Source organism: Colias croceus, chromosome 6 (assembly GCF_905220415.1).
Source record: "Colias croceus chromosome 6, ilColCroc2.1".
Classification (NCBI taxonomy): domain Eukaryota; kingdom Metazoa; phylum Arthropoda; class Insecta; order Lepidoptera; family Pieridae; genus Colias; species Colias croceus.
In genome coordinates, this window is record NC_059542.1 from 2,815,881 (window position 1) to 2,830,113 (window position 14,233).

Here is a 14,233-nt window from a genome sequence, read left to right on the forward strand (position 1 = left end):
TTCATGAATATTTGATTTACCTATTGAATTTTTAGTCGAATTATATGGGGTTACACTGTCCTTTTATAGTCTAGAAATGGTGTTTCTATAAACAGTTCACTCGTTTTTAGTTTCTCCTTGCAATTCTGTCATTGAGTGAGTAAATAAGAACAACATCGAATACTAGTTCAGGATACATCGCCCATTTTTGCAAGTGACTATCTACTATCAAGCTAATTTTCCGTTTGTAGCTTTATTTTGATGAGACGCCCAATAATTTCGTGTACGAAAGTCTCGATTGTGGTAGCTAACAGAGATAACAAGGATAAAAATTTTTGATTTGATGGTTCTCAAATATTTATTACTAACTGATTTTTTTTTTGTTCAATCTCAAGATAATTACCTAAATTATTCGAAAAAAAAAATTTTTGTCCTACAAAATCTATGGTTGGTTCAAAGAGTCCCCCTTTCCAAAGTGTATCGATAACGAGGTCATCATAAATGATTACTAACAAGCTGGTTTTTTTGTTTTCACTTAGTTAATGTTTATATAATTCAACAGACATATTGTCCTACAAATTGCGTAATAAATATTTGAGAACCATCAAATCAAAAATTTTGATCCTTGTTATCTCTGTTAGCTACCACAATCGAGAGTGGTAAAGCTACAAACGGAAAATCAGCTTGATAGTAGTCACTTGCAAAAATGGGCGATGTATCCTGAACTATACACCTGCGATTTTACTGCGCCGTTTTTGTGGATGATAATATGACTACTCATCCAATCTCTAAAGATTAGAAATAATAATTGTAAGCCTTTTCAGATATAAATTTACTGAGTAAAAGCAGAGTGGGCAACAATAGGTATAAAATACTTTTTCAAAAGTTAACTGTCATTCATTTTTGAACAAACTTAAATTATTTTAGAACTTGGAACGGTGGAGTTAATGCAACTTCAAGTCTTGTATAAATTGCTCACTCCTGTTAAGTACCTTTACAAATGTCCGTAAAAAATACTTTTTCAAAGTTAAGAGTTACTTATTCATTTTTGAACTAAAATTATTTTGGTTCTTGGAACGGTGGACATCATTCAAGTCTTCTATAAATTGCTCACTCCTGTTAAGTACCTTTACAAATGTCTCATAAGAATTAAATGACTTAGGTATTGGAATCGTCAGAAGTAGTTATTCATACTTACTTCATATCAAGTTGAAAAGTTTGTTTGAATGTGATAATCTCAGGAACTATTGAACAGATTTAAATATTTATTTCATCGTTTGATATTTATGTAATAATTTGGTTTAATAGTGCATTTGATTTGAGATCAAATCCTATAATATAAATTATTATAATACCGTCCGCGTCGTCACCCACACATTTGACGCTTCACGCTATACTAATACACCTAACTATTGTTGTAGGTATTACATAATATTATGTATTAGGGTAAACTTGCATAATTCGTACCTGCGCTTAAATCGTACCTCGTCTATATCTCGGCTTGGGTAATAGGGTAATAGTTACCAGCGCCTCTGGTGGCATAAAATGTCAATAATAGTCGGCCATATTGCCATGTGACAAATAAATACCTGTTACGTTGCTCCCGACTAAAATATTTATCAAGTAAGTTTTTTCTTACTTTTTGAGTAATTTTTTCGCACACTTCACAAGAACTGTCTTCCAAGTATACCGTTCATAAGTTGTTTAACTGTTTATTTTATATTTATGCGTATATTTGTGAATATATTTCACATAGTAAAGCCGGCTTGTTCGTTGACAGTTTTTTTTGCGGCAAATTTGAAATTCTTTTGATACTTGTGCCTATTTCGTACTCGCAGCAACTTCTTAAAACGTACCTGTACGAACGAACGAAAACACCTCAAAAAGGAAACAAGAAAAAGAAACAAGAACAAGATGAAAATGACAGTTGGTATTGCAAAATATGTCAAGAAGACGTTAAAGAAAACATGATTAACCTCCTGGGGCCTGCGGTCATATATATATTACATAGACAATAAAAAAATATTTCAACGCCATCTTTTGCGTATATGCGGGAATAATACCTCAAATCGATGTAGTGGTATGTCATCCGCTATACTAAACGGTTTTTGGTTTTATAAGTGACAGTGATTTGAAGTAATCTCATTTCGAAGTTGACGGCGGCTGTGCGACGGCAAACACGTGGTCAGTTATCTTACATTTCTAGTGGAACCATATGTATATTGCAGTATATCTTTGTATTTCTAATTATAATACATATTATTTCTGCAACCGCAATAGTTATTTTGTAAAATAAATCTAAAACTTGTGAAAAATATGAATGTTTTCTTTTATGTCATACTGGTAAGACATTTGGTCTCAATTCTTGCCAAATTGATAACAGGTTACAAGGGCCCCATGTATTACCTATATGACATTCCTCAGTTTATGTTACAGATTTTAGTATAATTTTCAAGGATGATAAGATACTGAGGTCTACCAACACCTGTATGAGTCAAATATTGACCTGTGTAAATGATGGACCTATGGAGTTTCTTGCCGGTTCTTCTCCATAGATACTGCTTTCCGAATCGGTGGTAAACGTTAATACTGTTATGACGTTTCAAAAGTGCTTTTAGAAGAAGTCTAATTGATAAATAAATGTTTGAGATGAAGATAATCCCCCAAATGATACCGATGACGCCTCCCAAATACCAGAAAATGATTCTTCTTCCTTTCATCCAAAGATTATGAGTCATGTCAAAACAGAATCGTAACTATGTATGTCATCTTCAGTTGTCGGCAGACCATATCGGGGACACACATGACGTGGACCAAGCATTAGAGGAGGCTGACCGAGAGGATGGATTAGAAATAAGACCTAGGGGTGGACGTGACAACATAAATACACCGCCGCGCCGGTGCAAAATACTTGAACTGGTCGTTTCTCACCCTTAAAAATACCTTTCTTTGAACCAAGGTACAAAAAATAGACACAGAACAATGAATAGAATAATGAATATTTAGATTCAAGTTAAAAAATATGAAATAACTAAGAAAACATGTAGTTTTTCTTCATTTTCATAAACTTATTCCACTTGGAACTGGGACCCCCTGTAATATATAAATGACATAAAGAAAATCCAAGTTTTCCACAAAAGATTTTTTTTTCCATTTTTTTGAATATCTATAATTGCATTAGAACAGATACAGCTAATTTTTATTAAAAAAGAAAGAAAAAAAAATCCTGGGTCTCAGGAGGTTAAATGCGGTAATTGTGAAGTATGGGTACCTACCCATACTTCACAATTACCTACATGAGCTATGTGCAGGGACAACTAAAAAAACAAAATGTTATTACTGCGATGACTGTCAGGATTTGGCAAAGACCATCCGCTGTATTAATAAGAATTAATCTAGGTGCATTAAAATTAAGAAAAAGAGGAGAAGATTATTAAGATTGTGATTTTTAAGACTGTAAACCAATGATAGGATCTCAAAGTACGATTTAAGAATATACTAGTACGATTTAAGATGAATGGTCTTAAATCGTACTTTTTTTAAGTTTTTGAAAATTGTTTATTTCTCAGAAGTTTATAAGATATATGTTATTTTTTGTTGAAATACTAATAGAACATTAGTGAAATTATAATTACTTAATATAAATAACTGTGTATCATTGTTCATTTCCAAAATTTTTGAGGTTCTCCTTAAGTGGTACGAATTAGGCAAGTTTCCCCTATGCTGATAAAAAGCATAAATAATGTCACGTGCTTAAAAATTTGAACAAACAGATATGTACTGTTACTGACTGACCGGTTGGCTTGGTTGGTAGTGCCCCTGCCTTCCTAGCCAGAGGTGGTGGGTTCGATTCCGACCCGGTGCAAATATTTGTGTGATGAATATTTATGTTTGCTCTGTTTCTGGGTGTTAATTATCTAAGTATATAACTATGTATTTATTTAAAATTATATATGTATGTTTATCAGCCATTTGGTTTCCATAACACAAGCGAAAGCTTAGTAGGTAAGAGATCAGCGTGCCGTGTGTGAAAATTGTCCTGAAATATTTATTTATTTATTCCTTCAAAAGTGCATTCCCGTATCCCCTTGGGTTTGGGTATGGGGCAAATGCATTAATCTCACTGATCGATTATTATATTTACGAACAAGCCTTTTATGTCTTGTCAGACTTTGAAATTTTTTGTTTGTTTGTTGTGACCGGGAGTCGAACCCAGGATCCGTCGGCCAAGGTATAATTTTATTAATGTAATGTAGTTTGTGGTGTACACTGTACAAACTCCTTCACGATCTAGAGATATTAGATACTAGCCGGTTTCTTCGGCTCCGCCCAAGTTGACCATGGACAAGAACGGGATATTATTATAAATAACTAGCGGTCTGCCCCGGCTTCGCCCGTGGTAGATGTTTAAGTTTGCGCTCCATAAGAACCAACCTCGTACTTCAAGGAATGTTATGAAAAATAATTTAAAGAAAGAAGAATCTTTCTTTCTTTCTTCTTCTTTCTTTAAAAATAATTATTGAAATCGGTTCAGCCGTTCTCGACTTTTGCGCTTACCAACACATTTGGCGACTCATTTTTATATTATAGATCGATCGTACGTACCTACGTAGCTTAAGAAAGCTACTGGCAACATTATTTTCAATTTAGGTCCAGTAGCGTGGAAATATCTCAAAATTACCTAGTAAAAATGGTTAAGTCGTGGACCTGGCCCCGGGTTAGGGCGGTAAGGGCGTCACGACACCAGTTGGATCCGCCCTTGTATTTACTAATACGGTAGAAGGAAATAAAGAAAGTTAAATAAAACAACCAAATTTTAGCAATAAAATATTTATTTTTATAAAAAATGGAATGTGTATTTGTACCTCTAAAACAATTTCAGAGAGATAGTGTAGGTACGTAGGTAATTATTATGCTAACAATTTTAGAGGATTGTTTAAAACTTTCAAAAGAAGTTCGAAAGAGCAATATTTCTTGCCAGCGCAATAAAAGCATACGTTGAATATTCTCACATTCAAATAAATATTATAGAATTCGAATACTTGAGCAGGCCAAATAGTATCAAAATTAGTTCTCACCAAGTTCTCACATATAATTTTTTGTAGATACTTAAAATCAATGCTAAAGCAATGATAATTTTAATATCTCTCTCTAATAATATTATAAAATAGAGAGTACATAATGTTCTTATTATAGGTACTACCGACTCAACTACTATGGCAAAATTATTCATACTACATAAATAAAGCTTTTAATATTTACCTATTTAATTTATTTCTACAATGTGTAAAAGTCTAAGTATTTACAAAATAGGTGGACTCTTCGTAAAACGTTAAAAATGCACACAACACTCCTATTTACGTAATTATATACAAAGAAAGAGTAATAGAAAACTATTATTTGAATACTTTTAATACAATTATAGACTTGATTGTATGTTGTGATGCTCGATGTTATACAATAATAATTATTATACTACAAGTGCCTAAGGTGAACCTGTTACTAAACATTATCTATCTTTTGGTGTCTTATACAAAAATAGCTTATCTTTACACTTATAATACTTAGCATTAAAATTATTTACACATTTGACTTTGGATATTAACATAATAATTATAATATAATTTTAATTTATATAATTTGATTCGATAAATATTTTCAAATTCCAATAAAATTGTTTTTAGATGATCTTAAAAAAAATGTTAATAATTTTCTTAGCAGCAACTTTTTTATAACCATAAACAATAGACACTAATTAAGCTAGACATACACTATGGCAGTGTCCGTGGGGATATTGCGACAGTCTTTAAAAATGATAGCTAAAATAATTATTTGTAACTAATATTATTAAAATTAATGCATTATGTGTACAAAATACAAATAAATTACTAAAATAATTGAGATTCATTGGAAATCTTGTACTATGTAGTCTTATACTCTTGTTTCAGCGTCGTCTTCAGTAGTAGATTTCCTATAACAGATAAATGAAGTAAATAAATATAAGTTGGTGGATATTGGAACAATTAGTTAATAATTTTATAACCATAAAAATAATTAGGGTAAAGAGGTCACAGTAAGTTAAATAGTAAATAGATATTTTTGATTACCATGCTATGTTTTTGAATATGTGAAGCCAATAGTGACGATAATTAACACATTAGAAATTTTGTATTCTTTTAAACAAGTCCGACCAATCTTTTCCAATCAGCGACCATTTGTACTTTTGTCAATTATGTTGCCAAATCCGCTGCGTCATTTTAAATGACAATTCCCTCATGCCTCCATGCTAAAGATTCCTTCAAGAATTATTTAAAAACAAGTCATGCATAATAAAAAAAATATTACCTCATCCCTATGGTGAATATAGATGATTTTGAGCACGGTAGCACCACCAGTTAGCAAAGCAAAAGATGATTTTATAAAGAGTGTTTCTCATATAACCGCCACCATCTAGTGATAATTTATAATTGTAAAAGATTTTAAAATTAGGCACAGTAAAACAAAATTACTTTTACAGTTTGAAAGTGGTATTAAGTAGAATAAAATTATATATAATTATTTCAATGTTAATAACGGTAGTTATATACCTAACTGTTTAGATAGCAATTATTATTTTACTGTGTTCATTTGTTGTTCTTCTGAAGAAAAATGTTCTAAGTATCTCCTTTTTAATGTGGAAAAGTTTGTAACTGTGCAAAATAAGTGCACGTATCAACATTACATGCAAAATTGGCCCAAATAAGTTATACTTTGAAATAAAAAAATTAGATCTATGGAATCTCGTTAAGTTAAATTTGTATAAAAATGAATGAGAAGTGATGTCTGATAAATTTTGAAACATATTATGTAGTTGAGTTAACCGGTGTTTTATTGTTATATAAGGTGAAGTATTTTGTTCTTAATTTAAAGTTAGACAGGCATAGACAACAAAGGTTACTCACTCGCTAGTTTCCCCCATGCTCGCTAGGGGCGCTCCCATTTGTTGTTGACCGTCAGCTGTATCACATCATTTATATAATTATTACTAAAAATACACATGGTGGTATTCTAGAAATCAACTAAACTTTAGTCGTACAATATAATTTCAGAGTTCAACCACAGTATTACCATATTTCCTACAGTAGTGCGACGAATGTACTTGTGCAGAGAAACGGAGGGGAACTGGCGGGGGTCGGGCGACGCGGGCCGCGTAAAGCAATCACGCTGAGATTGCTTTACCTATCGCGAAAGGACGACGCAGTCGTATTTTTTGTGTAATAATTTTATTATACATAGGTACTTACATATTCTGTTATGGCGCGCACAAACTGTTCCGTTTACGGATGTAAATCTACATTGAAATCCCAGAAGGAAACAATATTTCAGAAAGATTGTATTAATTGTATCTGTTGAATTAAAATCAAAGCTATGTATATGTTGTCCTCATTATTTCCTAATCAGATTGTACATCCCAATGCGAATGCATTACTTAATTAAATGTTATAATATACAATTAAGAACATCCAAAAATAAAGTGTCCACGTAAATAATATTTAGCAGTGCAATATCTGTAATTATATATTTATGAACAAATAATTACATCAGATTTAATAATCGCAATTATTTTGAATGTACATATGAAATATGAATAAATGATTTCATCATAATACATAATATTAATAATCACAATTGTTTTATTTCCCATTTGTTGCAACCCTAGCGTATTTTCGTGTGGCAGCGTAAGTACCTACGCTGGCGGCGGCATCGCGCGACATCAAAGGCGATTCCTTACTGTAGGAAATAATATTGTAATACTGTGGTTCAACTATACATTAATTGGTTATAATGATGTTGCCAGTTAAACAAGCAAATAAAAAAAGAAACAATATAATTATACATGTGTCAAACATGAACTAAAAAACACACAAAAATGCAAATGAAATAAAAAGCAGTGTAGTTTACCTGCGTTACTATCACTACTAGGGACTTGCGGCGAGTGGTTGATGCCGCGCATGTTTATGTGGTCCTCCTCAGCTAAAGCAAAGCGGAATATAAACAAAACAATACATTTTATTTAAATTGAATAAAGAGTGGACATAATATTTTAAAGAATATTTGACGATAAAAAAAAAATTCTCATTACACTCACTCACTCCACTATTTATTCAATGAATAATTCAAAAGCATTATAAGCTTCTCAACAATTACTGTTACGTGAAAAGAAACAACACACGTGATTCACTCTGTCTTTTTTGATCAAATTGTATGCTAATAAACATTTTTACACAAAAAAAAAAAAAAACAATTTTTCGCTATAGCCTAAATACAAAGTTTTTTGTATACTTAGTTGTACAAATAAGACTTTTTCACAAAATTTGACTAGTTAACTAGCTAGCTGAAAAACTTACCAGTATACGGGAAGTGATATTTATCATGCGGGTGGTGTTTTTCCGATCCGTCAGACATCCTATCCGCGTACTCCCCATACTCCATTTTCCTTTGATAATCGTTCTTCAGCATAGTCGCTATTCCCGAATCCCTGAAATCCCTTGGATATCCTTCGTGCTCCCTTGCGTATCCTTCATGAGTTCCGTCGCGGGAGCCGTATACGTCTGTGTTTAAGTATTTGGTAGGACTATACCCATAGTCTGATGTTCTAGAGGAGAGATAGGTCTTGGAACCGTATGGGAGACGGTACAGATTGGGCGATAGGGGGTAGGAAGGATCGTAGGGAGTCTGTTTGTCAGTTTCGGTGGGGAGCACCCCATACATTAGCTCGTCTTCCATCATGCCGTATCTGGAGAGAAAGTTTTTGGTAAAATAGTTTGTTGTTAAGATAATGCCATCACAATATTTTAGGTACTTTAACGTAGCGCAACGTGTGGTGGTTACAGTATTACCTAATGCGTATGTTCTTTCCATACCTTGGTCTTTTATAAATGAAAATATTCATTTTTTTTACAAAAGCACCTATACTTAAGATTAGTATATATGTAGTAGACGCAACGTATCCGCGCTAGCTAGTGCATGTTATTAAGTACCAGTCGCGGGACTTGCGGTACTCGTGCGAGTTGTGCACTCACGGGTCTCCTGCAAGTTGTGGGACTCGTGTAAGTTGCTCGAGTTATGTGACTCACGGGACTCGTGCGAGTTGTGCTACATACCTATTATCCAGCGGCAGTCTCGACGCGTCCACACTCGCCACATATGTGTCGTGCACGTTCTCCAGTATGGAGGGCTTGAGCCGTGAGCGCAAGAACACGTCGGACGTGAGGTCGGGGTCGGGAAGAGCTACTGGGGACCGCGAGTCCGACCACTCACGGGACTCGTGCGGGTTGTGCGAGTCGCGGGATTCTCCTGTGGGATAAAGATTATGTGTGGTATAGAAGTGGTATGTTAATTGATATACACGTTCGAACGAACCAAGCGAAATATACATTGGATACATGGCAATTTTAAAAAAAAATACGATTAAAGTCTTGAACGCAACTACCCAAAAGTAATTCGTGTACACGAGTTACGTTTGTGTATTTTTTTCTATAAAATACGAAATTGTACAGCTATCTTATATGAAATTATGTCCGAATTATGAAATTGTATACCTTCTCTCATATGTTGTGGCCACCGTGACGGCGTTCCCAGCGGCGCGCCCTCCGTGATGTTGGGAAGGAAGCTGTTGCCCGCACTACTGCCACGCTCTCCTGTTGTAGAAATAAATTATTATACATATGTAATAGACAAATACATAAAAATCGATTGCAATTTGTAATTTGGCAAAGGATTTTTGAAATTACAAATTACAAACAACTTTTAATAACACAAATCATTTAATTATTACACATCCATAGACAAGATTTCCAAGAAAAAAAGATTTTTTTTTAATTTTTGAAAAAAGAAATGTCAAAACCGTTTAATATTTATAATAAACTAACTAGTAGCAGAGGGCGGGTGGGAAGACCGTCTGGTGCTGGTCTCGTCATCGTCCGACGAGTGGCTGGACGCGAGCTCGAGGCTCCGCGCGCTGGCCTCGCTGTCGCTGTCCGTGTTCTCTGTGCCGTGGGACGTGGGCTCCGCGTCCTTGCGACGGCGGCGACGATCTTCTAAAGGAAAAATGGATAAAATTATTAATCCGGTCAAATTAAGCTTGAAAATAGTATTGAAATAAGGATAATTGGAGCTGGAGTGTACCATAACAAATAAAAATTGAAAAATCCCCATTTATCCCACGTGTGCTTCAAAAGTTATTCGGGGTCAAAGGTCAAAATTTCAGATTTTTCAGTTTTTCTCGAAAACTATAAATTTTATAAAAAAGGCTTTAAATCAAATTTCTAGATCTTATAATCTTATATAATTCTCTACAAAAATGGTTTCTATGATTTTTTTCCCAAGAGTTACCATTCCTGAGATAACGCGATGAAGAGACACATCACTACATAGTACATAGTATAAAACAAAGTCGCTCTCTATGTCCCTATGTCCCTTTGTATGCTTAAATCTTTAAAACTACGCAACCGATTTTGATGCGGTTTTTTTTAATAGATAGAGTGATTCAAGAGGAAGGTTTTAGTATTTTATAATTTATAAGGTTTTAGACAAAGCGGGCGAAGGCGCGGGCGGTAAGCTAGTAACAAATAAAATGAGAAAAAATCTTCTAAATCTATAACTATCAGAAATATCAATAAAAAAGTCAAAACTTTAAATTGAAACGATTTTAAAAGAGCAACTGCGGAATTTCTTTCCGTTTCTTTTTGCTGTTTGGAATTGATGATAATTCTGCTAGCAGAAGTCTAAATTTAATTGAATAAATAAATGTTTGAGCTTGTGTTCGAAAAGCATATTTATATACATAAGAACACACAGTACATAAGAAATGAAAATAAAAATTATCAAACTCGAAGGACCAAAATATTAAAATTACTAGAAAAAGCAACGCGTACCATCTTTCCTCTTGCTATGATGCAGAGATGAATCAAAGCCTCTCAAGTAAGCCGGCATGTCACTGGCGCTAGTGTTGTAGTTTGAAGTCGACGTGCTTGTATGGCGCAGTTGGCCATCGCTTCTACTGAACATAAATCATAAAAAAATATTAAAGGAATCTGTGATATCGTAAATTATCGTTTAATCAATGAAACAACGTTTTATTATTGGGTTAAGTGTCTGACCTAAATTAACAGAGAACCTGTTTGTGTGTAAAAAAGTATTTACATTTCAATATAAGATCATAAAAGCTTAGTGCCCTTACGCACTAGCGGTTAACCGCGGGGGCGGTTAACCGCGCGGTTAGCCGCTTTCCCATTTTAATATGCAACCGCTTATGATTGCGCACTAATCATATAAGCGGTTGCATATTAAAATGGGAAAGCGGCTAACCGCGCGGTTAGCCGCCCCCGCGGTTAACCGCTAGTGCGTAAGGGCACTTAGCAGTAGTGTGTATGTCTATCACTTTCACTCACCTGTAAGGACTAGAGCTAGTCTTCGTAGTTGATCGAGACGTTGTAGAAGATGCTGAAATACCAATGTTACGGAGTTGCCGTGCTTCCGTACCACTGTGGTATGCCAGTGAAGATCTGATAAAAAATAAACGAATATTTTTGAACCGATTTCAAAAAAAGAGGTTCTAATGCATAAGATTATAGAAAAAAAAGTTGGTTAATAATCTTCAAAAATACATTTTTTTTATTTAAGAATTATAGAATGCTTACCGGTTTGTATGTGATAGATTTTGTGCACTAGTGCTGATGATAACTGAAGTATCAGCGAGCGGAACTTTCTTTCCAAGACATCTAAGTACCGACCTGTTGAATAGTATAAAGTTTTTGCATAAATCACAATGTATATTGCTATATTTTGTTAGGACTGCTGTGGAAATAATAACTGCGAAAGTATGTTCGTTTATTTGTCTTTTGCATCGCAAAACAAACGATTTTATGGTAAAGCGATTTTATGATATATTTTTAAGGCCGGGGAAGGTTAGGAGATTAGAGAAAATATTATTCGCATGGAAATTTACTTTTAATACATTGGCGAAACTGCGTGCTACAGCCAGTTTAATATAAATCCTCTATTCTGCCTGACTGTTCTGGTTGAGGGCGTTCACTCACGCCACGTGCACAGCGACACGCAGATGCTCACTGCGAGTGATGTCACTCACTCGTCAGCGTATTGTACGAAGCGCTATAAGCTCCTGTCTCGCTCATGGCGAGTGAGGTCACTCACTCACTTGCCGCGAGTGACGTCACACACTCACCGCTTGAGGTTGTCCCGCACGCGCACGTTGAACGCGATGTACCCGAGCGCGGCGGCCGCGGCGTGCAGCGCGACGGCGGCCGCCAGCAGCGAGCTCAGCGCCGCGCGCCGCCCGCCCGCCTCGCTGCCCAGGATCAGCGCACTTGCCCACGCACCACACAGGAGGGGCAGGCAGATTATGCTCACGGCGAGTAACATCCTATGGGAAAAGAAATAAATAAATAATTTATGACGCTATCCAGTTTATCACACTTAAATGGGCTGTTTAGCAGTAAAAAAAATATGTGTGCGTGTACTAGTGTACACACGTAAGAAGTGAAACTTCTTTATGACCTTATTTTTCAAAAATTAATTTACTATATGCAACTTTACAGAAATACGTCGAATCACGCGTGGTAGGGATAAGAAAAAGATGGCGCGTAACGGAAAAGTGTCACGCGTAACGAAAATATGTTACACCAAATTTTTTTCCAACTCCGATAAAGAAGTTTCACTTCAAATATTTATAAACTTAAAAAAAAGGATTTAAATATAAAAGAATCGAGATAAATATAAAAAACAGCAATTCAACAACAAAAAAGACAACATGTAATGATTGTTACTCACCTCAGATTCCCAAAGCCAATAACATGGTCTCGTACAGTGAAGGCAGCACGCGTGGCGCCCGCAAGCAGTACGACGGCGGCCAGCGCGTACGCGCCCGCCGGTACTACCACCCACCATACTACTGCTTCGTGACAGCTCACCCAGCAACTGCGTATGAGATATTAATTATGCAACTTATTCTTAAAGGTCGAAGATTTTTTAAATTTCTTATTTTTGATTTTATGGCATTCTATCTATTCTATACATATATAATAAATCTGTAGAAGGGTCAATTCTGTACATTGAAAATATTGAAAAAATAACTAGCAGGGGGTGTTACTGGATCGATACCAAACCCAAATATGTGATTAAAAAAATTTTTGTCTGTCTGTCTGTCTGTCTGTCTGTCTGTATGTGAAGACATCACGTGAAAACTACCGGTTCGATTCCGATGAAACTTGGTATAATTATACCTTATTATCCTGGGCGTAAAATAGGATACTTTTTATCCTGGAAAAATACGTAGAAAAAAAATTAATCTCAATTTTTCAGTTATCCATAGACGTTGTTCTGTAGTAGGTACCGCGAACACACGTTGCGTATTATTATAGACCTAGCCGTATTTGGGTCCAATAGATATTTATAAGATGTCATTGTCCGAGTTACTCAAAATGGAGAAATAAACCATCCACGCAAAGACCGACATCCGCGCGGACGGAGTCGCGGGCGGAAGCTAGTTCTTTATAAATTTACATTTATAAGATATTTTTAAACATTTAATAATTTCTAAAATGTCAGTTCATTACAGTAGCGGAGTTTAAAAAATATATTTTTTTAATGATGTCGAGAAGGTATATGTATATTTTTAATAAGTAATAAATAATAATAAGCCCATGCTGTTTGTTTTCAATGCTTTATTTATTTTGAACATTTACTGACATAATAATATATTTCCACCATTCTATGATCGAAACGAAATAAACACACGTTCAAAATTTTCATCACTAGCCTTCCGCCCGCGGCTTCGCCCGCGTTTTCAAAGAAAAACCCGCATAGTTCCCGTTACCGTGGGATTTCCGGGATAAAATCTATCCTATGTGTTAATCAAAGTTACCCTCTATATGTGTGCTAAATTTCATTGGAATCAGTTCAGTAGTATTTGCGTGAAAGAGTAACAAACACACACACACACACACACACATCCTCACAAACTTTCGCATTTATATGTATTACCTACTTACCTACAGTACGCGTCACGTAAAAAGAACGCTGGATGAAAGTGATGGGGTGTGTTTGCACATGGATTGAGTTTTGCACGAAAGCTATGTGCCGATTATTTTATTTTTGAACTAGGCTCACGAATCGTGGTTTCGCAACTACCTATTTGTTAATCTTATACCACCTCATAACACCAAATAGACCGATAAATCGCCAATGCGCAGCC

The 14,233-nt window shown here is 35.1% G+C and overlaps 1 protein-coding gene across 1 annotated transcript in view; it reads right to left on the reverse strand.

Moving 5' to 3' along the window:
- Positions 1 to 4,799: 4,799 nt before the first annotated feature.
- Positions 4,800 to 14,233, reverse strand: part of LOC123692826 (protocadherin-like wing polarity protein stan) — a 136,570-nt gene continuing 127,136 nt past the window's right edge. Inside the window, exons 44-55 of the mRNA XM_045637624.1 lie at positions 12,811 to 12,957; positions 12,206 to 12,403; positions 11,661 to 11,753; positions 11,412 to 11,525; positions 10,896 to 11,020; positions 9,891 to 10,055; positions 9,561 to 9,659; positions 9,123 to 9,315; positions 8,367 to 8,755; positions 7,921 to 7,992; positions 6,921 to 6,975; positions 4,800 to 5,950 (exon numbers count right to left, since the gene is read on the reverse strand). Of these exons, the coding sequence (XP_045493580.1) occupies positions 5,911 to 5,950; positions 6,921 to 6,975; positions 7,921 to 7,992; positions 8,367 to 8,755; positions 9,123 to 9,315; positions 9,561 to 9,659; positions 9,891 to 10,055; positions 10,896 to 11,020; positions 11,412 to 11,525; positions 11,661 to 11,753; positions 12,206 to 12,403; positions 12,811 to 12,957 (1,690 nt within the window). The 3' untranslated portion in view covers positions 4,800 to 5,910. The remainder of the gene's footprint in view (positions 5,951 to 6,920; positions 6,976 to 7,920; positions 7,993 to 8,366; positions 8,756 to 9,122; positions 9,316 to 9,560; positions 9,660 to 9,890; positions 10,056 to 10,895; positions 11,021 to 11,411; positions 11,526 to 11,660; positions 11,754 to 12,205; positions 12,404 to 12,810; positions 12,958 to 14,233) is intronic.